This window comes from Zootoca vivipara, chromosome 2, assembly GCF_963506605.1.
Source record: "Zootoca vivipara chromosome 2, rZooViv1.1, whole genome shotgun sequence".
Classification (NCBI taxonomy): Eukaryota; Metazoa; Chordata; class Lepidosauria; order Squamata; family Lacertidae; genus Zootoca; species Zootoca vivipara.
Window position 1 is genome coordinate 62,404,446 of NC_083277.1, and position 21,725 is coordinate 62,426,170.

General features: G+C 43.6%; 1 protein-coding gene across 1 annotated transcript in view; it reads left to right on the forward strand.

Annotated features, from left to right (window-relative positions):
• The window catches only part of GLRA1 (glycine receptor alpha 1), an 84,896-nt gene that overhangs the window by 44,059 nt on the left and 19,112 nt on the right, over positions 1-21,725 (forward strand). The window contains exons 3-4 of the mRNA XM_035105715.2: positions 1,449-1,516; positions 20,712-20,935. Of these exons, the coding sequence (XP_034961606.1) occupies positions 1,449-1,516; positions 20,712-20,935 (292 nt within the window). The remainder of the gene's footprint in view (positions 1-1,448; positions 1,517-20,711; positions 20,936-21,725) is intronic.

Consider the following 21,725-nt stretch of genomic DNA (forward strand, 5'->3'; position numbering starts at 1 on the left):
TTATATTTGGAAGAGGGTGGCTGGCCTGCTTAATCCTGTAATCTCTCCAAGGTAGAACTGTAAGTAATAACAGGTATTAAAACAAAGGTGAAATGGAGCAAAGCTCTGAGTGGCACATTTCGGATCATTTTAGCATGCGCTGCCAGATCGTCAGGCCTCTGCCTCTAATCTTCACTCTGACTGGAATCCTCCCCACTGCTTCCCTGTCCTGGGTGCCCTTTGTCACTCACTGATTGGAAAGGGCATGCTAAGCTTTCTGTCCTTTTTGTCCGAAGTGATTTCTCAGACTTTTATCATCTAGATGCAATGAGCTAAAGGTCTTTAGGTGATGTAACTCCATGCTCAGTTTACTCCACGTCCCTTCCTGTTATCTAATAAGGCTGATTCTGAAAAAGTGAATGGTGTGAAAAGAAGATTGGGCAAAAAACAGCTCCCTTCCTGAACACTTGGATTGATCCAAGCCTTAATGCCCATTGAGCTCCACGCACTGTAATTGACCAGAAAACAGTGGCCGCAGCATCAGATGGTCCTTAGGTTATATAATTCTTCCCTACCTTCCAGAGGCACACATAAAAGCCCTTTCCGTGCCATCTCACTGAATGCATGGATGGGAAGCTTAGATGTGTACAGTTACTAGATGTGTGAGCTTTGTGCACATGCAACCAACAAACACCAGTTGGTGGAAGTCACAAGTGGTATTCAGGTCCTGCTTGCAGTCTTCCCATAGGCACCTGCCTGACCACTGGGAAAACAGGATACAGGACTGGATGGGTCTTTGATCTCATCCATCACAGCTCTCCTTATGTTCTTAAGAACAAGCAAAAGCTTGGCCATTATGGGGTTTTTTGGTCCTTTTTTGAAATATTAAGAACATATTGCAAAAACCAACCCTTAACACAATATCCCATGTCAAAAACAGATTGACAGAAATCACATCAATATAGGTTTGTGCCAGACAACTTGTTTATTGAACGTTCATCCTTATTTGCTTGCACAGAGCTTATTTAGAGGTTAGATTATATCTGGTTTTCTTTCAGCATTCATTCTGATTTGTTTGTGGGGAGGTGCTACATCAACAAACATTCATCGCAATCTGCTTGCAGGGTGTTCATACATCTTCTTATTCATCCATTCCTATCATACTTTTCATTGCATTTCCCCCCCCCCTCACTTTTCAAACCACAAAATGGCTAATTCTTTTTTTTATTTTTAAGTGAATTTATTGCTCTTGGGGAGCAAAACCCTTTAATCTGTTTTAAGTGCACAAACCAAAAGCTCCAGTATGTTCTTGAATCTCTCCCTCCAAAACTGTGACAATCTGAAGGCCCCCATCAAATCTGAGTGGGAAGAAGGGTTTGGCTCAGGTGGTGCCAAAGCCTGCTGAATGCAGGGTCTACTTTTGCTAGGTGGCACACTGAACTTCTGATCAACCTTCACTTGTTTTGCAGGCCCTCCAGTGAATGTCAGCTGCAATATTTTCATCAACAGCTTTGGATCTATTGCAGAAACCACTATGGTGAGTAACAACAAAATATGGAACCTGTGCATACCGTATCCATGAGACAAGTACTATACCGTAGGTCAGTGTTTCTCAACCAGTGTGCCTCCAGATGTTTTGGGACTACAACTCCCATCATTCCTGACCACTGGTCTTGCTAGCTAGGGATGATGGGAGTTGTAGTCCCAAAACATCTGGAGGCACACTGGTTGAGAAACACTGCCGTAGGTCATGAGACAAGTACTATAAGCAGCATGTGTTATTTGCATTTCACGCACTAGAAAAGATAAGTGATTATCTCTCTGTTCCCATGTTTCCCCCTTTTCTTCCCTTGTCAGCAATGGGGAGCAAGCTCACTGTATCGATGCTGACAGGATGGGTCAGGGTTTTGTGTTAGGAGCAGAATCTCTCCACACAGAAGCTGCAAATGAAATGGGTGCCTGGGCTTCTCTGGAAGCCGTGCTACTTCCCAGAGCAGCATCTGGGGAAGAAAACAACAACAAACCTGGCTAACAGCAATGTAATCTACTTTGCTAACCGGACAAAAAACCAGAAAGCTCAAGAGTTCCAAAGGGTTCTACAGGTTTCAAAATATATTCAACCCTTTGGATACATTTAGGTGAAATTTAAACACTATTTTAAATTCATCCAGGTTTCGGGGGATGTAAAAATGCCGACCCTCCTACCATGTTGACAAGTTGCTGTGTTGAGGGCAGTTCTAAAATCATGATTAGGTTGTTTCTTATTGCAAAGCACCCTTTGTTCTGTAGGGGAGAATGATGGAATGCATATATGTTATTTGCATCCTTTACTTATCGTATTAGTTTGGTAGAAAGACACACTTGCTCATGTGATCCCCATGAGTGGTGGAAGCTGGGAATGCTGTCCACACTGAGGTGGCAAGTGCTGGAGGGAATGGGGGGGAGATAAATTTGAATTAGTAAAAAGGTAAAGGGACCCCTGACCATTAGGTCCAGTCGTGACCGACTCTGGGGTTGCGCGCTCATCTCGCATTATTGGCCGAGGGAGCCGGCGTATAGCTTCCAGGTCATGTGGCCAGCATGACAAAGCCGCTTCTGGCGAACCAGAGCAGCACATGGAAACGCCGTTTACCTTCCCGCTGTAGCGGTTCCTATTTATCTACTTGCATTTTGACGTGCTTTCGAACTGCTAGGTTGGCAGAAGCTGGGACCAAGCAACAGGAGCTCACCCCGTCACAGGGATTCGAACCGCCAACCTTCTGATCAGCAAGCCCTAGGCTCAGTGGTTTAACCACAGCGCAATTAGTTTGCATTTAAAGTTGAGCCTGCCCAATTCACACTTTCTGAAGCAATATAGGAACTGGAACACAACCATCCTGTGAAATTCACACTTCCTATGAATTTTCCAATTCAGTTCTCCAAACAAATGAGGTATACAGAAATGCATCTAGTGGGATAAAATGTGTCTAAAAATGCATATGTTCATGCAAATAACACACAAAAGTGCCTCATATGGGGGAATTGATTAGCAGAAATGTGTACAAAATGGCATAAAGTCATGTGTACATTAGCAGAAAATCACATCTAAAGATTGGAAAGATGAGAAACCAAAATGGAAAAGAGTCTCCCATTACTATATGGCCACATCGTTCTTGATTTCCAAGTCACAAAGTGCTCTCACTTCTTATCATGTCTGAGAGGAAGCTGAAGATAAAGCATCAGCAGACATTTGAAGCTGAGATGGCTGTAATTCTTGAAAGATAGTTTCCAGTTTTAATAATGGTATTCAATTGAAATGCACCATTTTTCATTAAGGAATTCAGGTTGTCAATCATTCCTGGTGACAGACAGAAAAGTGTTTGCTGCATATTAGCTTTTCAGTATACAAAAATACAAAACCAGTCACTCCCAAACTGAAATGCAATTGTATTTTCGTGTCATTTTTGAGTTTCATGTGGAAAACTAAAACTCTTAGCTTTTGGTTTTCTAAACAGATGTAGCCAGCAGAGGCTGATGACTCCTACACTTTTGTTTTGGGATCACTATGAGAATACTGCTTCCCTTGGGCTGAAATTTACATAGTTATTACAATTTCAGCTTTTATCTAGAAAGATCATTAAACTGCCAGTATTGGGGGATTTTAGTTCACACATAAGACATTAATGTTGACATTTAAAGACACTAGAGGCAGTCTTTGCAGCACACAAATCAGTAGCTATCATTATGTCAACATGCAAAGGTCTAATGAGTTCACAAACACAGTTTGGGGCACAATCCAAAGGAGAATAATAGGAGCTGGAAGGAGTGCAGGAGCCATCAATAAAGGGCAGGCATTCTCAGGAGAATAGATGCGCAGGAACTCTGGGAAGCAGGTCTGTATTCATCAAAAATTAGGGAGAGTAATGAAAAAGATGTCACAAGTGGGGAGTTTCTAGGAGAAGGCTTCCAGCTCAATGGAATTCACAAAAGAGAAGATACAGCAAGGAAGAAAGGAGCAGGCTGCTGTAGAAAATGAATGAAATAGAGGAGAATCATGGAATCATAAGTTGGAAGGGAACCTCGCGGTCATCAAGTCCAACCCCCTGCAATGCAGAATGGTTGGTACAGAAGGCAAACCCATCTTAAAGTCACAATACTGAAAAATCCTAATGTGGTTCTCTTGACCAATTTATGTCATATAAACATACAGTTGCATGCACCTGAGGCTCTTTGGGTCAGTCTGTAGAACTGGTCTCCAATCAATTTCCATTAGGAATCAAAACGGTAGTCATCGCCTGCTGCTACAGTCAAAGGTAGCAAACTGTTTTCAGCAGCTTAACAAAAATGGCCACTTACCCTGTTCCAGGTGGGCAGTGGTTGTGGCCCCTCCTACACTGACTGCCTTTCCTAGATGCTGGGAGTCACATTGGTGGTTGGGCATCACCCAGCCAGCCGCATTGCAAGGTGGGATTGCTCACCAAGTACTCCAGTTCAAACTGCCCAGTCATGGGCACCTGAGGGGCTTGAGCTTGGTGGATGGACCGGGAGGCACAAATTTACACTCTGGTCCAATGGCCACCTTTAAAAGCCGACTGCACCTGGCACTTACAGTGCAGTTGGCCAAGAAACAAACCCTCCCTTCATTCTGCACCGTAGTTCTAACCTTGTTTTGCCTCTTTTGCACTCTACTGGACTTTGTTATGGTTCCCCATGGTTGCCATATCCAGAGCCAGGAAGAAATTTGCCACAAACAGATTGGGCCCATTTGCAAGTTTTGCCTTCCTTGTAGCAAAATGTCCTTGGGTATGGCCAAAGCAGCTTTCAGATATGCTGGTTGATGCTTGCCCGTTGTAATAATAATAATAATAATAATAATAATAATAATAATAATAATAATAATAATAATAATGTCTTGCACCAGAGCAAGACAACAGTTCTGAAGAAATGTCTTCATGTGTAAATAAAGGCAAGACGATGCCCTCTTTTTGCCTTTCTGTGGGCCTGGCCATACATACTTGGATTTTATCATTAGTGGCAGCTGGCAAAATGACTTGCTGGTGGGAAATGCTGGCTACTGCTGCAGGACAATCAAAGGGGAAGGGGAACTCCTGCCCTATCTGATATCTGCCAGGAAGTGGCAGTTGAGGCTGAGACCCCTTCAGTCAGCATCATGCAAGTGTGCAGTTAGTTGCTAACTGGTTTGCCACCAATGGTGCAGGCTGTTGGCATCTTGTGAGGCTGGATGGCCAGTCAGCAACTCTGCCCTTGCGCCATGCTGCCTGAGGCATTCCTTGCTTCTTCCAACTCTAAAATTCTATGATTTCTCTGGCTCCCCCTGCCTATCAGTAAAGGTAACACATTCCCTTCAAGCTCTGCAGTGGTGGCTGGCTGTCACCAATTTGAGGAAATACTGTTGCAACAACACTTCTAGGTGAGATTTAGTTGAGAGAGATTCCTGCATTGCAGGAGGTTGGATTAGATAACCCTCAAGGTCCCTCCCAACTTTATAATTCTATGATTCTAGATCTTTTAACATCAGAACTGGTTCAACCAGTGTCCTGGAGCTGCAGCAGAGTGAGTAAGGTTGAGCACACTGCAGCTGAACCCATCTACATTGAAGGGGGGATATAGCCAGATACCACCATTTCCTAGGAGAGGGAGGCAGACTTGTCATTGGTGTCATTTCTCCATCCTTAGTCAACCAAGTTCAAAACTGGGAGGTCCTAGCTTGTTCTTCCACATTCAGGTTCTAGGGATGGCCAGGAGTGCCTTCCCCCCCACACACACACACACCTGAGGCACTTTCTGGGCAATGAGGTTTTGGAGGCCATCGCCTGTGCTTTTGTAGCATCACAAGTTCTGCATGTGGCTGGCTGTGCTTCAGAAATCTTTGGAAGCTGCCTTTGGTGCACAGCATATCTTTTTATGGGAATATGGAAATGTGAACATTTGATACGTTTCAACAGTCTTGTATTTACCAGAGGCAGTTTCTATTTTTCTGGTAAAACGCCATTCCTGTTTTGTTCATATATTCACAAACATGCACCAGAAATCAGTCCACTCCAAGGTCTCTTGTTCAATCTCTGGAAGGGATGCATCTGTGTTTTGACTCCAGTACGCAGGCATTTAAAATGACAAAATGCTCCTACCCTTCTGCGGCACCACTGCCTATCTGCATAGCTACTGGTAATGTTGCTGAACGATTGAGTTGCAGCTGTTCTTTCCTAAGTACAACTAGATCCATGGTGAGATTAAATACCTTATTAAACATTTTTCATGGGGTGCACTTTTTCAGGAAACTGTTGTTGTTTAGTCGTTCAGTCGTGTCCGACTCTTCATGGCCCCATGGACCATAGCACGCCAGGCACTCCTGTCTTCCACTGCCTCCCGCAGTTTGGTCAAACTCATGTTCGTAGCTTCGAGAACACTGTCCAACCATCTCGTCCTCTGCCGTCCCCTTCTCCTAGTGCCCTCCATCTTTCCCAACATCAGGGTCTTTTCCAGGGAGTCTTCTCTTCTCATGAGGTGGCCAAAGTATTGGAGCCTCAGCTTCACGATCTGTCCTTCCAGTGAGCACTCAGGGCTGATTTCCTTAAGAATGGGTAGGTTTGATCTTCTTGCAGTCCATGGGACTCTCAAGAGTCTCCTCCAGCACCATAATTCAAAAGCATCCATTCTTTGGTGATCAGCCTTCTTTATGGTCCAGCTCTCACTTCCATACATCACTACTGGGAAAACCATAGCTTTAACTATACGGACCTTTGTTGGCAAGGTGATGTCTCTGCTTTTTAAGATGCTGTCTAGGTTTGTCATTGCTTTTCTCCCAAGAAGCAGGCATCTTTTAATTTCGTGACTGCTGACACCTTCTGCAGTGATCATGGAACCCAGGAAACTGTTATGGTCAGCTTAATATAGCACAGGTGTTAAAAGGTCTTCAGACGATGTGTAGTGGGGAAAAGAAGGGATGATGTTCAATGTGAAAATAGAATAGGCATGTTAGAAGTCTGCAAGAACAATATTACCACTTGGGAATTGTGACACATGAGGCCATGTTTCTCTTAAATGCTTCTGGACCCAGTTCCGTGGTGATGGCCTTAACCTATACAGCTCACCCTGAACATCTTCCTATATATCCTTGGGCCTATCATCTTTCTTTAAGAGTTACAAGTTAGGAGTCAATATGGAGCAAGGACTTTATATTGGCGGCACCTTGATTGTGACCACCACCACCCCTTCAATCTTGGTTTAGTTTTAGAACATTTTATAGGGCATTCCTTTTCTTAAAAAAACAATTGTATGGTTCAATTTTAATGTGGCAATGATTTGGATTATAACGCAGTGTTATTGTGTGCAGTTGTCACAGTGGGTTGCATTCAGTGGTGCCCATGTGCAAGCAGAATAGACCTCCACTCATGCAACAGGACTTTATCTTCTTCGCCTCCTCCCTGCATATCCTCAAAATCTGCTCTGGAGAGATGAGGGACCCAATGGATCTGATTCTGGGGGTCCATGGAGCACTTCAGGAAGGAGAAAAGGAAGAGCAATTCCCGTTGTATGAGTGGAAATTCACACACACATGGTTTTGCTTAATTTCCTTTTTCATTTCTTTTGCAATGTCTTCAATTTTGTAAGTTGCTCTGATTTGTTTTTTTTTTAAAAAAAGGCAGAATAAAATATTTAAACCTATCATTATTATTATACAGGAAATAAATAAGGCAGAACCAAAACAGGATTACTTTGCACTCCCATACATTCTGACTTGGACATCACAATCAGAGTGGGAATTCTGAACATGCCAATGGTTTCCTCTTGTCCTGCTTTAAACAGTTTGGGTAACCTAAGGATGTGGACTGGATATTTTTTTTTGGAGAGGTGAAACTGGCCATTTGTACTCCTCTCTCTTGCCCTTCTCAACTGATTGAAGAGGGAGAACCAGCATCATGAGTGGCTGAGGAGCTAAATGCTTCCTTGGAGGAGATTATGGAGGAAGCTGTTGTGAGACCTCTCTCTCTTTTTAAAAAAAACCTCCACTGGATCGTCCCAACCTAAAAAACTATTTCCAGTCTCTAATTCACCATTCCTGGGCAAGGCAATGGAGCATGTAATGGCATCTCAGCTCCAGGTATTCCTGAAGGAAACCAATTGTCTGGATCATCAATCTTGCTTCTAGCCTGGATATGAGAGTGAAACAAGGGCAGAAGACCTATCTTGGGAAATTGATAGAGGGAGCGCAATCTTTTAAACCTAGAACTCTCAGTGATCTTCAATGTGATTTGCTATGGCATCATTCTGAACCTTCCCATGGAACTGGGATTAATATATATTATGTTTTGGTGACTCCAGCCATTCCTGGAGGGGAGGATTGAGAACACATTGTGCTAAGGCTCTTTCACCCCCTGGCCAAGATTCCATTATGTTCCCAACATCTATATGAAACTGCTGGGTGAGTTTGTCCAGAGATTTAGTTGTGTCATCAATAGGCTGATGACACTCAGCAACACCTCTCATTTTAACCTGCCCTCAAAGATGCGAAAGAAGTAAAATTTGGACCAGGTAAACAGACTGGAGCTTAAATCTGACAAACTGTTGTCTGATTTGAGGCTGTACTGATCCAGATGCAGGGGTTTTGCTTGTTTTGGGTCCACAGTTTGGGAACACTCCTGGGTCCAGCATTACCCTAGAATAGTGGCCTTGGATAGTTCTCAGCAGCTTTTCCTGATGTCCCAGCCAAGTCCCTTCTTGGGGAGATCAGACCTTTTTGTGGTCATTCACACCCCATCCACCTTTGGTATATGTAAAATTCTGTATATAGGGCTCTCTTTAAAAGATGTTCAGAAATGTTTCCAGATTATTGTGTGGTGCCAGATTACTGTGTAGTGTAAAGCATTACAGTATTTACAACAGGCCTGTTTCAGCTCTACTGGTTGCTACCAGTTTGCTTCCAGGGCCAAGCCAGATGGTTGGTTTTAAGCTTTAAGGCTCTAAAACAGGCACCCCCAAACTTCGTCCCTCCAGATGTTGTGGACTACAATTCCCATCATCCCTGACCACTGGTCCTGTTAGCTAGGGATCATGGGAGTTGTAGGCCAAAACATCTGGAGAGCCGCAGTTTGGGGATGCCTGCTCTAAAAGGGAAGTTTGCTGCATTTTTGCCTGTGCTTCTTTGGGGGGATGCATTCCCTGTTTGTTGGGTGGGGAGGCTTGGAAGACCACCAATTTTCTTCTGTGAAACTGACATTTTGTGCTACCCATAGCAGTTTCTTAAATTTCCAAATGTACCCAGTGACCCAAAAAGGTTGAGGGTGCCTGTTGTAAGCCATCTTGAGGATCCATGGTGGAAAGGTGAGGTCAAAATATTAAGTTGCAGAATATAAATATTTGACTCAAAATAATGAATGGATATCAGACTGGTCACGCCTCCCAAGTAACTTCAAAGTTGGTAGCAAAAGTTACCAATGCAAGCTTAAATTGAAGATCAAGAGCTGACATTTGGAATCCTCATTCTGTTGTGCCCTTTTGTATCTATATGATCTATATATAATTTGATCTATTTAAAGAAATCTCATATGCTATCCATCTCACTTCAAAAGGTTAAACCAAATGTAACCTTATAGGCGACTGTAGTGCAACCCACAGCTACAGAAATTAATATAAAGGGCACCAGAAACCAGAGGCCGGAAATAACCAAAAATAATTGTTAGGAGTCATCCGGGCACTCCGCTTACTAGCCACAAGTCTAAAAAATGAGAAGAAGCTCATCAGAGCATTCAGAAGAAAGAACGGTCAGGTCATATATGCTGAGGATAGTGCTAGAAGTTATGAGGAAAGGCAGAATTTGCAACCATGGGTTTCCTTAACTCTAATGTGGATGTGGCTCCCCTTCTGGCGGTTCCCTCGCTACGAGAAGCCAAGTTACAGGGAACGAGGCAGAGGTCAAAGAGAATAACAATTACCAGACCTTTAGAAGGCATGTTAAGGCAGCCCTGTTTAGGGAAGCTTTTAATGTTTGATGGATTTCTGTAATTTAATATTTTGTTGGAAGCCACCCAGAGTGGCTGGGGGAACCCGGCCAGATGGGCGGGGTATAAATAATATATTATTATTATTATTATTATTATTATTATTAGCCCATGGAAGAAGTACGAGAGAGAGAGAGAGAGAGAGAGAGAGAGAGAGAGAGAGAGAGAGAGAGAGAGAGAGAGAGTATAAAGAATGCTTATTTCAAGCCTAACTTTGTGGTGGAAGGAGGCTCACTGTGGTTACATGTGCATAGAGACATGAGGGAGCTGCTTAATGGCCTCGGTCCAGTATACCTGAAGGAGCATCTCCACCTCCGTCATTCTGCCCGGACACTGAGGTCCAGCACCGAGGGCCTTCTGGCGGTTCCCTCGTTGCGAGAAGCCAAGTTGCAGGGAACTAGGCAGAGGGCGTTCTCGGTGGTGGCGCCTGCCCTGTGGAACGCCCTCCCAACAACAGATGTCTGCCCTGTGGAACGCCCTCCCAACAGAGGAAAACAACTACCAGACTTTTAGAAGACATCTGAAGGCAGCCCTGTTCAGGGAGGCTTTTAATGTTTAATAGATTACTGTGTTTTATTTTTCTGTTGGAAGCCGCCCAGAGTGGCTGGGGAAACCCAGCCAGATGGGCGGGGTATAAATAATAATAATAATTATTATTATTATTATTATTTCCCTTATTCATGAATTCTCTAGCAAATGGCCCCATGCTGTCATTCACTACCCAACCCCAGTCATGTTCCAAAAGTAGACTGAGAAACCAATCTGAGAAGCAGGAATGGGGCAAGGTTTCTACCTGAGAAGAATCAACAGCTACAGGAAGAGCAGGCTCACCAAACCCTTCCCATAAATCTGCCCCTTGCCCTTGCATTCTCATTACAGTACATTAATTTGGATACACAGGTTTGCCAAGATAATTGTTATTTCTGGCCTCAGGGATCAGTTGATTAGTTGTTCAAACTAATCCACTAAGGCAACTTAGGCACAGATATGGTGCTTGTTAGGAAGGTGTGGTTTGACTGTAATTCCCCAGGAAGTATACAAGCAACCCCCTTTCAATATGTGTTTGACTGCAAACACACACACAGAACATTGAACCCAGAAGTGACCCAAAAATGTTTGTTAAGGAGGCTGGGGGTTGTAGCTATATGAGAAATAAACTACACTTTGAAAGGCACTTTGGGGGAAGCCATGTGATTTAAATGTATGGTATGTATAGAACCATAGATAACTCAAGACATTTGATTCCTGAAACAAAAAAGAATTCAAATGTGCAATAAGAAATTAAATAATTTCTAAAATAACCTAAAGTGCAACTCTATTCATGTTTCCTCTGAAGTGAATTCTGCGTTTTCATCGAGGCCAGAGAAGTGCTTTACTGTCATGTAAAGCTGTTTTGATTGGATTTCATGGATTTATATTTTATGGTCCTATCTATGGTGGTGTGATCATTTTTCGCTTTAGTTTGTACACCACCCCGTACGTAAGTGATGAAAGGAGATTGTAAAATATTTTAATAAATAGAGAATATAATATAATAAATGTGCTAACATTGCAGCCCCAAGTGAAAATTAGAGGTTTCACCTGGACCTCTCTCACTGTACGTGTGTCATGTGTGAGCGCTGTGAATGTAAGATAGTCTTCTTCTTCTTTGGCGATCACTCGTAGCCGAGTAAGATTGTCCTCTATAAACATGGTTTTAACATTGAGTCCATAAGTGACTGTGGAGGCCAATTCTGGATCCACATGACGTTCCACAGTGGAACAGTGACAGTCCAAGGAGTCAGATGTCCCACCAAGGAGATGTCACTTTTTACATTCCTGTTATCAAACAACCAAGGCACAACCCAATTTCAGTTTCATGCGCGAAAATGCACTTACTCTAGAATCATTCCATTGTATAGAATCATACAAATTTAATAAATAATAAGAAGAATCCCACTAAAACCAGCCTTCCCTTTGGGAGGCCCATTGGAGCATTGGAAACTGCCTTCTACTGAATCAGGGCATGGGTCCATCTAGCTCAGTATTGTCTATACCAGCTGGCAGAGACTCTCTAGGATTTCAGATAGGAGCTCCGCCCCCTCCCCAATCTGGAGAACCCAGGGTGGATAAAAATCAATGGTTTTTTAAAAAAAAAATGGATTTTTTTTTCATTTAAATCAGATTTTTTTTAAAAAAAATCAGATTTTTTAAAATAAAATGCTTTTGGAGGAAAAATCTTTTTAAAGATAGTTTTCTATTTAAGTTACATTATAGTCCAAAGGCTATTCATCAGGAAATAAGGATTTCTTTTATGTTTTTCATGTGTGCTAAATCTCAGTCTAAGTTTTGTTTTGTTTGTTTTTTAAAAAAGCTTAACCACATCAGTTAACAAACATGGATACATATGCTATAATGCTATTGTTTTAGTTAAATTAATTGTTTAAATTGTTATTAAGGAAAGGATTGTTTTTTTCTCCTTCCAATAAAGTACAGCAGAAATGTTATCCAAATATAAACAGTGAACTTATTAAACCTCACATTAATGTCATAATTATCAGTCTATGTCTTTCTTATAGCATAACAAAATCGGTAATTTTTGATAGAACTGTAAAAACTACTCTGAACATTTATTATTCCAAAAATGAAACCTTCTTTTGGTTGTAAATATTAAGATTATACCAGCAAGAATGAGTCTTTCTGTAAAAAAAAAAATTAAATCAAGTCTTACTGACTAGTGATTTAAATCATGATTTAAATCAAATCCACTCTGGGAGAAACCAAGGGTTGAACCCTGCGCCTTCTTCATGTAATTTTGATGGTCTGCCGCTGAGCTCCAGCCCTTTCCCAAATGGTACCTGGTATCTTCCTTCGATCTCCCACGGTTAAGGACTCTGCTCAAACCTCCATTTATTCAAAGACTGCTTAGTTCCCCAAGCCATAAAATCCTTGCTTTCCCAAATCGCTCTTGCACCTTTTCATCATGCAAGGCAATAAACATCGAGCAGCTCCTGCTGGAATTCCTCTCCAACTAGATTTATTTCATGCCTTACATGAAATAGGCACAGGATCAGGGCTGACCTGCCAGCGTTTGGTCGGTTTGTAGCTGAATAAGCAAAAGAGTCTTTTTCTTTTTGCCTGTTAGGCGAATTACATTGATTTTCACTGACTGTAGCCATCACTGATTTTCACAAACAGAAAGGGGAGGGAATCGATGCATTTGATTTGCTCAGGTAGCTGCTGTCCGTAGAGACTCGAGCCTCTTCTCTTCAAAGCTGTCCATTCCGCCTGCCCCCATTTTAACTATATCTTTCTTACCTGACTTCAGACTTGCGTGACTGGTTAGTTGTGCAGAAGGCCAATCCCATTATTGGCTGTCTTCAGCTATTCAACAGTTTTCTAAAGATATCTTACCTTGGGGAGGAAATGGGTAATTAGCCAGAACATGTGAAGGTGACTTCTTAGAGCCCATCCCTTCTCGCAAAAGAGCAGGGAATAAAATTTTATTCATGCCTCTAAGAGGCATACTTTCAAGTTCAAATGGAGGTGGAGAGCCAGCAGGAGAAAGTTATGTGGTGCCATTAGCACTGCAAAAGCGCCTGTGGTGACAGGTGGACTTTATAAAGGCAAACACATCATGAATTTCTATAAGGATATTAACTGTGCTAAAAAGGACGTGAAGATGTTTGCCAAATGCATTTCAGCATACACCCCGGTCAGAAGTCCTTAAGAACATAGAAGAGCCTGCTGGACCAATGTAGTCTAGTATCCTGTTCTCATATCGGCCAACCAGGAGTTTATGGGAAACCCACAAGCAAGTCTAGCAAGTTTATGGGAATCTTAAGTGGATTTCATTCATTTATTTAAATAAATCATCTTCTTTTCCTGCTGCTACTGTACAGTGCGCTGCGGGGGATACCAGAAGCCACAGTAACCTTGGTACAGTCCTGTACTGGCCATATGATTACACATCCAGGCAGGGCCGGCCCTACGGCCAGGCTGAGTGGCGCAGGGCACCACGGCGCCGGCCCGCCAGGGGGGTGCCGCGAGCTGCGCCCACCTGCTGGCCGGCCGGTCCGCCGGTCCACCACGCAGCTGCACCCACGGCAACCGCGCTGTGCCTGCCCGCCCGCCGCGCACAGCGCCTGTGGTAACCGTGCTGTGCCCGCCCGCCCACCACGCTGGGAAACGGGGCGGGGGGCGCCGGAGAGATCCGTTGCACCACGGCGCCAGGGGCACTTAAGACGGCCCTGCATCCAGGAACTAGGAATATCTCGTCTCCAGAGCAGTGGGCTGAAACCAGTTCTGACTGGTTGCGCTTCAGGCAGGGAGAATAGATCTAGGGGAGGCCGGAGCCAATCAGAGGCAGGACTTCTGCACAGAAAGGTCCCTGGCAGGAACTTCAGCAGATTTATAGACAACAGCCTTGAGTAGCAAAGTCTGCTGAAGGACCGTTGGTCAGTGGTAGAGCAGCACATGCTTGCCTTAATAAAGGTCCGGGCTTTAGGAATGACTGGCCAGTCCAAGTGGAAACCAGACTGCCATATTCTGGACCAGCAACAGATGCTGAAACCTCTTCAAAGACAGGTCTGTGTAAAGTGTGTTACAATAATCCAGTCTAGAAGTTACCAAGGCAAGTAACATGGTGGCCAAGTCTCTTTATTTATTGTTGTCAACCATCTGTCTCGAGAGACACTGGAGTGCACCACCAGGGGTGAAGTCAAACTGCTGTGTTAGCAACTCTGAAGCAACCTCCCCAAGGCGCAAGCCTTGGCCATGTGTATGGAGCTCCTGGGCTGCCCAGATGACAAGACCCCCATCTCAGCCTCACTGATGTGGTCCATAGGAAAGCAGAGCAATTCAGCCCATTCACTGAGATGCTTGGGAGAGACACTCCTAATCATGTCATGCCTGGAGAAGACCTGTCTAGCAGCAGTTCAATGAAGAGTCTTCTCTGGAGTGGCCACCATGCTGTGGAACAGGCATTCCCAAACTGTGGCCCTCCAGATGTTTTGGCCTACAACTCCCATGATCCCGAGCTAACAGGACCAGTGGTCAGGGATGATGGGAATTGTAGTCCACAACATCTGGAGGGCCGAAGTTAGGGGGTGCCTGAGGTGGAATGGCATTCCCATAGATATGCAGTGGGCACCATGGGTAATTGGTTAAAACATGCCTATGCCTGACTGCTTTCAGCTTTTTTAGTACCATCTCTGTAGGAAATTCTGGTATTTGAGCTTTTAGGGTCTTCCTGTTTTGTTGCATTGATTCCATTCTGTAAGCTGCCTTGTTGTTTTTTAATGAAAGACAGTTTCTAAATGTATGAATACTGTAAATAAATTTGCAATTTTGTTCCAAGATCTGGATATCTGGAGCAAATTCCATTAAACACCCACTGTTCAATTGCCACCTTGCTCCACATTTATATGCCTATCTCCAGTTTTGGGGAACTCCTCTGTCGTGCACATTCAAGGCTGCTTTCACGACAGTTTTCAATGCACCTCTAGCTGAGGGCAAATTTCCAAAAATAGGCAGTAATTCTAAGCACCATTGATTTGCATTAAGAGAAAAGATCAGCTGCTTCTGTCTGCGGTTACTAGTGAGCACACATATAATGGCTTCTGCACACACCTTCACTTTATTATCGGCGTCTGACTCACTGCTTCAGGTCATCCCAAGTAAGAAAAGCACTAAATAAAAAACATAAATCCTAATCCTAACAATTAATTTGGTCAAGGGCAGTGAAATTGGTTTATGACCTGCCATTCCTCAAGCACATTGAAAATGCAAATGAAGGAAGGGACCGGGAGCTTTTATCGCCTCCTTTGTTTGCAAAAAGGGCTTCTTTTCTCACAGGAACCCAAGAGGGCAGATGGCAAAGGGAAGCCATTGGTCAGACAAAGGAAACCAGAGCTACCACCTATTGTCCAGGGAAAGGGTCTGGCTTGGCTTGGCCTGGTGACAACACAGGGGAGCTGTAAGACATGAGACAGTGAAGCAAATGTCATTCTCAATAGCACGGGCGAGACAAGTTTCCATTAAATTAGAGGGCAAGCCCATAAAATCTGCATCACTGTCTGGGTTTGCAGCTGGATGGGACACCCCTATGAACAACAGGGATCCTTAATAGGGTTGGCCCCATTTGTGTACTCTTGCTTTGTCTGTCTGTCTCTGTCTCTGTCTCTGTCTCTGTCTCTCTCTCTCTCTCTCTCTCACACACACACACACACACACACCACATGTCCTTCTCTTCTTTGGCACAGAAAGAAAGCTAGATACTATGAAGGGAGATGGAATCAACATATTGCCCCAGACCAGAATTTGAGTATTTATGAACATAAGGCACAACAAAGCAAGCTGCCTTATATGTCAGCCCACTGGTCCGTCTAGTCCAGTATTGTCCACACTGGCTGGCAGCAACTCCTATGGGTTTCAGATGTGGGACAGTCTCTGCTGTACCTGGAGATGCCAGTAATTTAATCGACTTTACCCCAGTTGATATCTGTATTGGGTGGGAAGTGACTCCATGCAAGCACTGCTATTGTCTTAAACAATGCATATGCAATTGTATTAATGTCTTTTATATTTGTAACTGTTTTATACAGTATGTCTTTTTATTGTGAGTTGCTTCAGGTTGCCTCATGGGAAGTGATTTATAAATGAAATAAACGAATAATCTGGGACACTTGACATGCAAAGTAGACACTCTACCACTGAGCTATGACTCTTTCCCAAAAAAGAATTTATTTGTTACACGATTTGTATCTCTGTTCTCCTCGGGGTTGCTCAGGCAGAATATATTGGATTAGAACACCACTCCCTAGCATCCCTTTCCGTAGAATATTTGAATGTTCAAGGAACTTCATATATGTGATTGCAGCCCTGTAAAGGAAATTAGTAGCATTACCTCCTTATTTTCAGATGGAGCGGGAAAGAGAGGCTGGCTTCCCTAAGGCCGTCCTATGGATTCTTTCTTGATAGTGGGGCTTGAACCCGAGATGTTTCTGCTCATATCTTTAGCCACTGAGCTATGCCAGTTATCTTGCTTTATCCTCACAACAATCTTGTGAGGTTGTTTGATAGGGCTGCTCAGTGAGTTTCCTGGCTGGGTTCAGATCTAATACCAACACCCTATCCATGGCATGTCTAAGGGCTCCTTCATTCAACTCATTTCTTGTGCTGGCTTTGTATTTGTTTTCCATTCTGTCACATTGTGGCCTGCGATCTTTGTTGTTGTTGTTTAGTCGTTTAGTCGTGTCAGACTCTTTGTGACCCCATGGACCCGAGCATACCAGGCACTCCTGTCTTCCACTGCCTCCCGCAGTTTGGTCAGACTCATGTTGGTAGCTTCGAGAACACTGTCCAACCATCTCGTCCTCTGTCATCCCCTTCTCCTTGTGCCCTCCATCTTTCTCAACATCAGGGTCTTTTCTAGGGAGTCTTCTCTTCTCATGAGGTGGCCAAAGTATTGGAGCCTCAGCTTCTGGATCTGTCCTTCCAGTGAGCACTCAGGGCTGATTTCCTTCAGAATGGATAGGTTTGATCTTCTTGCAGTCCATGGGACTCTCAAGAGTCTCCTCCAGCACCATAATTCAAAAGCATCAATTCTTCGGCGATCAGCCTTCTTTATGGTCCAGCTCTCACTTCCATACATCACCACTGGGAAAACCATGGCTTTAACTATATGGACCTTTGTCAGCAAGGTGATGTCTCTGCTTTTTAAGATGCTGTCTAGGTTTGTCATTGCTTTTCTCCCAAGAAGCAGGCGTCTTTTAATTTCGTGACTGCTGTCACCATCTGCAGTGATCAAGGAGCCCAAGAAAGTAAAATCTCTCACTGCCTCCATTTCTTCCCCTTCTATTTGCCAGGAGGTGATGGGACCAGTGGCCATGATCTTGGTTTTTTTGATGTTGAGCTTCAGACCATATTTTGCGCTCTCCTCTTTCACCCTCATTAAAAGGTTCTTTAATTCCTTTAATGAATTCCTTTAATTAACCTTTAATTTAAAAGGCTCTGCAATCTTTAGGCACTGAAAAAAAGAATCTGTGAGGGCTGAAATGGGGGAAGCATGCAGCCTGGGTCTACTCACAACATCCTCACATGCATTGGGCAAACCCATGTCATAGCTGAAGAGGATGTGTGGATGGATGGGTTGCATTTATATCCTGCCTTTCCCCTCCAGGAGCTCAAGGTAGCATACATGGTTCTCTCTCTCCTCATTCAATCCCCACAACAACCCTGTGAGGCGGGTTAGACTGAAGGGCAGTGACCGGCCCAAGGTAACCCAGTGAGCTTCATGGCTGAGTGGGGATTTGAACCCTGGTCTCCCAGGCCCTAATCAGACACTCTGACCACTACACCACACTGGCTCTGGTATCACATGCCTGAAATAATTCCTTATATTAGAAGCACGGCTTAAGGCTGAAAATGTGTATATTTGGAACATTTCAAATTAGCTCTCGTTAACAGATGTTAAAAAAATTTTTTTGGAAGCATCTTCCAGATGCTACTTGTTTTCATTTTTAAATACTATGCAATGTGGACATTTGTTTAAAAGTTATGTTTTAAAAATCCTGATGATTAAAAAAAATTCCCATATGTTTATTATTTCCTATTTTAAAAAATAATGTGCAACATGAACATTTGTTCATTGATTTGTATATGATTTAACTGCTATTCTCTTGGAGGAGGAAATACTGCAGGGTATATTCTGGCCTTCTACCCTAGGAATATAATCTGGACTATTGACTGAGGATCTCAAGCCCAGCTTTGTGAGACTTCAAGCAATAGTTTTCGCTGTTCTGCTGCCTGAAGCCATCAGAACTTGAACCCAGAACCTCATGCATGCAGGCTTGCACTCTCTTCCTGAGACATCATGCTAATTTGAAATAACAGTGGAAACTTTTTTAAAAAATGAGCAAGTAACATATTTTGAAATTAGTATGGTCTGGTGGAGAATTTCACAAAGGTCTGATAGCTGAGGAACACTGTGTTTTACCTGATAAAATATTGAAGGCACACTTCCCTGTTATACCTGTAAAGATCTACCCGAAGAGTATTTAGAAGTAAGAATATAAAAGCCATACTAGATTATTTATTTACTTAATTTATTTCACCTATTTCATATAGCACTTTCATTCTTTTTTAAAAAAAATATTTAAAAAATCAAAACAAAAATTTGACAATACAACATCAAAGCAATCAAACAAAAAGTAGAACATCTGAAAACAATCAAAAATCCATTAAAATGTCTTGAAGTGGCAATGGAGATGCCATCAGAGATGCAGTTGTCCAAGCCACTAGAAGAGAGCTCCGTCAGATCAATGGTTCCTCATCCAGCACCCTGCTTTGCAAAATGGCAAACCCAATGCCCATGAACACACAATATCCCTTCCTCCATTTCTCCCAGCAACTGCAGTTCAGAGCTTTACACTCTCTGACAGTCATAAGGACATAAGAAGAGCCTGCTGGATCAGGCCAATGGCCCATCTAATCCAGCCAAAGCAGATGCATGGATGATATCGACTAAGCCACACACTCTCAACTTGGATTGCCCCTTTATCCTGTTCTAGAGAGGAGGTGCTAAGTGGGACGAGTGTTAAGGCACAGAGACAGAACCATGGACAGCTCCCCGTGGAGCTGAGGGAAATTTGAGCTGGATACAGGCACCCAGCAGCAAGCGAGCTAGGACGCTGCTCCAGGAAAGGTCTGGAGACAATCAGAGCTTTAAATGAGCTGTAGAGGTAGGTCAAGGTTTCCTGCTTCACAGCCTCTGGGAAACAGGTAGGTAGCCGTGTTGGTCTGACGCAGTCAAAACAAAATAAAAAAATCCTTCCAGTAGCACCTTAGAAACCAACTAAGTTTGTCATAGGTATGAGCTTCCATGTGCATGCACACTTCAGTGCTTGATTCTTCAGGCAGTGGTGGGGATGGGGGCTCCTGTTCTACCGAGAGTTTGTAGGCAGTCTTCAGAGGAGGACGGGGCAACTTTCTTGGGTTGGGGAGGTAGCAGCAGTGCTGGTTAATGGGGCTTTCTTCTCACAGAGCCTTCTGGCTGAGCACTGTCATCTGGGCTTTGTTCTGTTTCAAGCCATTCCCTTGCCCAATCTTCTCCCTCCTTAGTATCCCCAGATCTTGGCCATGGGAGACCAATGTGCAAAACAGAATTGATCTCATAGAGCTGTTATGAAATTCAACTGTAGAATAGCTTGCTTGCTTGCTTGCTTGCTTGCTTGCTTGCTTGCTTCTAAAAGGCTCTGGAAATTACCATTAATCTTGAGAAACAGGTGGAATATTCCCAAGAACAACCTTCCATCCTCTGCACATTCTCAATATACCTAAGAGGTCTTTCATCATTGTGTGACCCCAGCCCAACCTGGGAGAGGATCCCGCAATGCCTATTCCATGAGCCTGGATAATATCCCCTCTTCAGTCTGATAAACCACAGCCCCTGTCTGTCGATGGATGGTCTGAAAATCACAGCATGGAACAGGTGTCGGCTGCAGCTGTTTGCCCTGTGATAACCCCTTTGGCTGCAGAGCTAAAAATACAGGCGCTTCCCTAAGAAATAGCACCAGCAGCGAAACTCGCAGAGAGAGAAAGACCCTGACCCTAGCAGTAGTAAAGACTTTGCATTTGCTTTTGTTCATTCAGTCTCAGCTGCTTTTCAGTGCAATTTAGCATTGCAGTTTCTGGCCATTTCTGACACCTTTCCTTGGTGCATCCCATAATTTTGCTTTTCTTTCTTCCATGCAGGATTACAGAGTGAATATTTTCTTGCGGCAGCAGTGGAATGACCCCCGGCTGGCGTACAATGAGTATCCAGATGATTCCTTGGACTTGGACCCATCCATGTTGGACTCCATCTGGAAGCCCGATTTGTTCTTTGCTAATGAAAAAGGGGCTCATTTCCATGAGATCACCACAGATAACAAACTTCTGCGCATCGCCAGAAATGGGAATGTCCTGTACAGTATCAGGTGAGAAAAGGAAGCATGGAGACCCTTCGCGAGTCTCCAGGGTGTAGGTCCTTCACATGTTGATCTTGAACTAGACCGCAACATGAATTCTGGAGTAATGTTCCATTTAAAATTATATTGCAAAAGCATGAAATCATGTGAAGATATTTCAGGGCTGAATTAAGACCTTTAGAAGCCCCAAGCACTTAAAAGATTTTGGTTCCCCCATAGATATCTAATTTGAAATACAGTGGTACCTCGACTTACGAAGATGATCCGTTCCGCAGCAGTCTTCGTAAGTCGAAGTCTTTGGTTTTCAAAGTGCTGCTTTCTGTGCATGCGCCGACCGTGTGCGCCGCTTTGTGCAGGTGCAGAACGCACGCGCGGCAAAATGACTTCCGTGGTTGTCGACTTCGGAAGTCGAATCGTTCGGATGTCGAGGTACCACTGCATAAACAATAATAAACTGTAAAATATTGTCTTCTACAGTTATTGTATAAAGTTCAGCATGACTGAATCTTGTTTTTTACATTTTTTGGTTGCACTGAACTTACGACACACATATATTGTGGGAACCTTTCTTGCAGAACCTGGTTCAGCTGCACCATGTGTTCCATGGTAAATTTGGCAATGGAAAGTTACAGTGGTACCTCGTGTTATGGATGGGATCTGTTCCGGAGGCCCATCCATAACGTGAAAAGCCCACAAATCGAAGTGCCATGTCTGCGCAGGCGCGCGGGACAATTTAGCGCTTCTGCACATGCGGCAAAACCCAGAAGTAAACCATTCCGGTACTTCCGGGTTGCTGCAG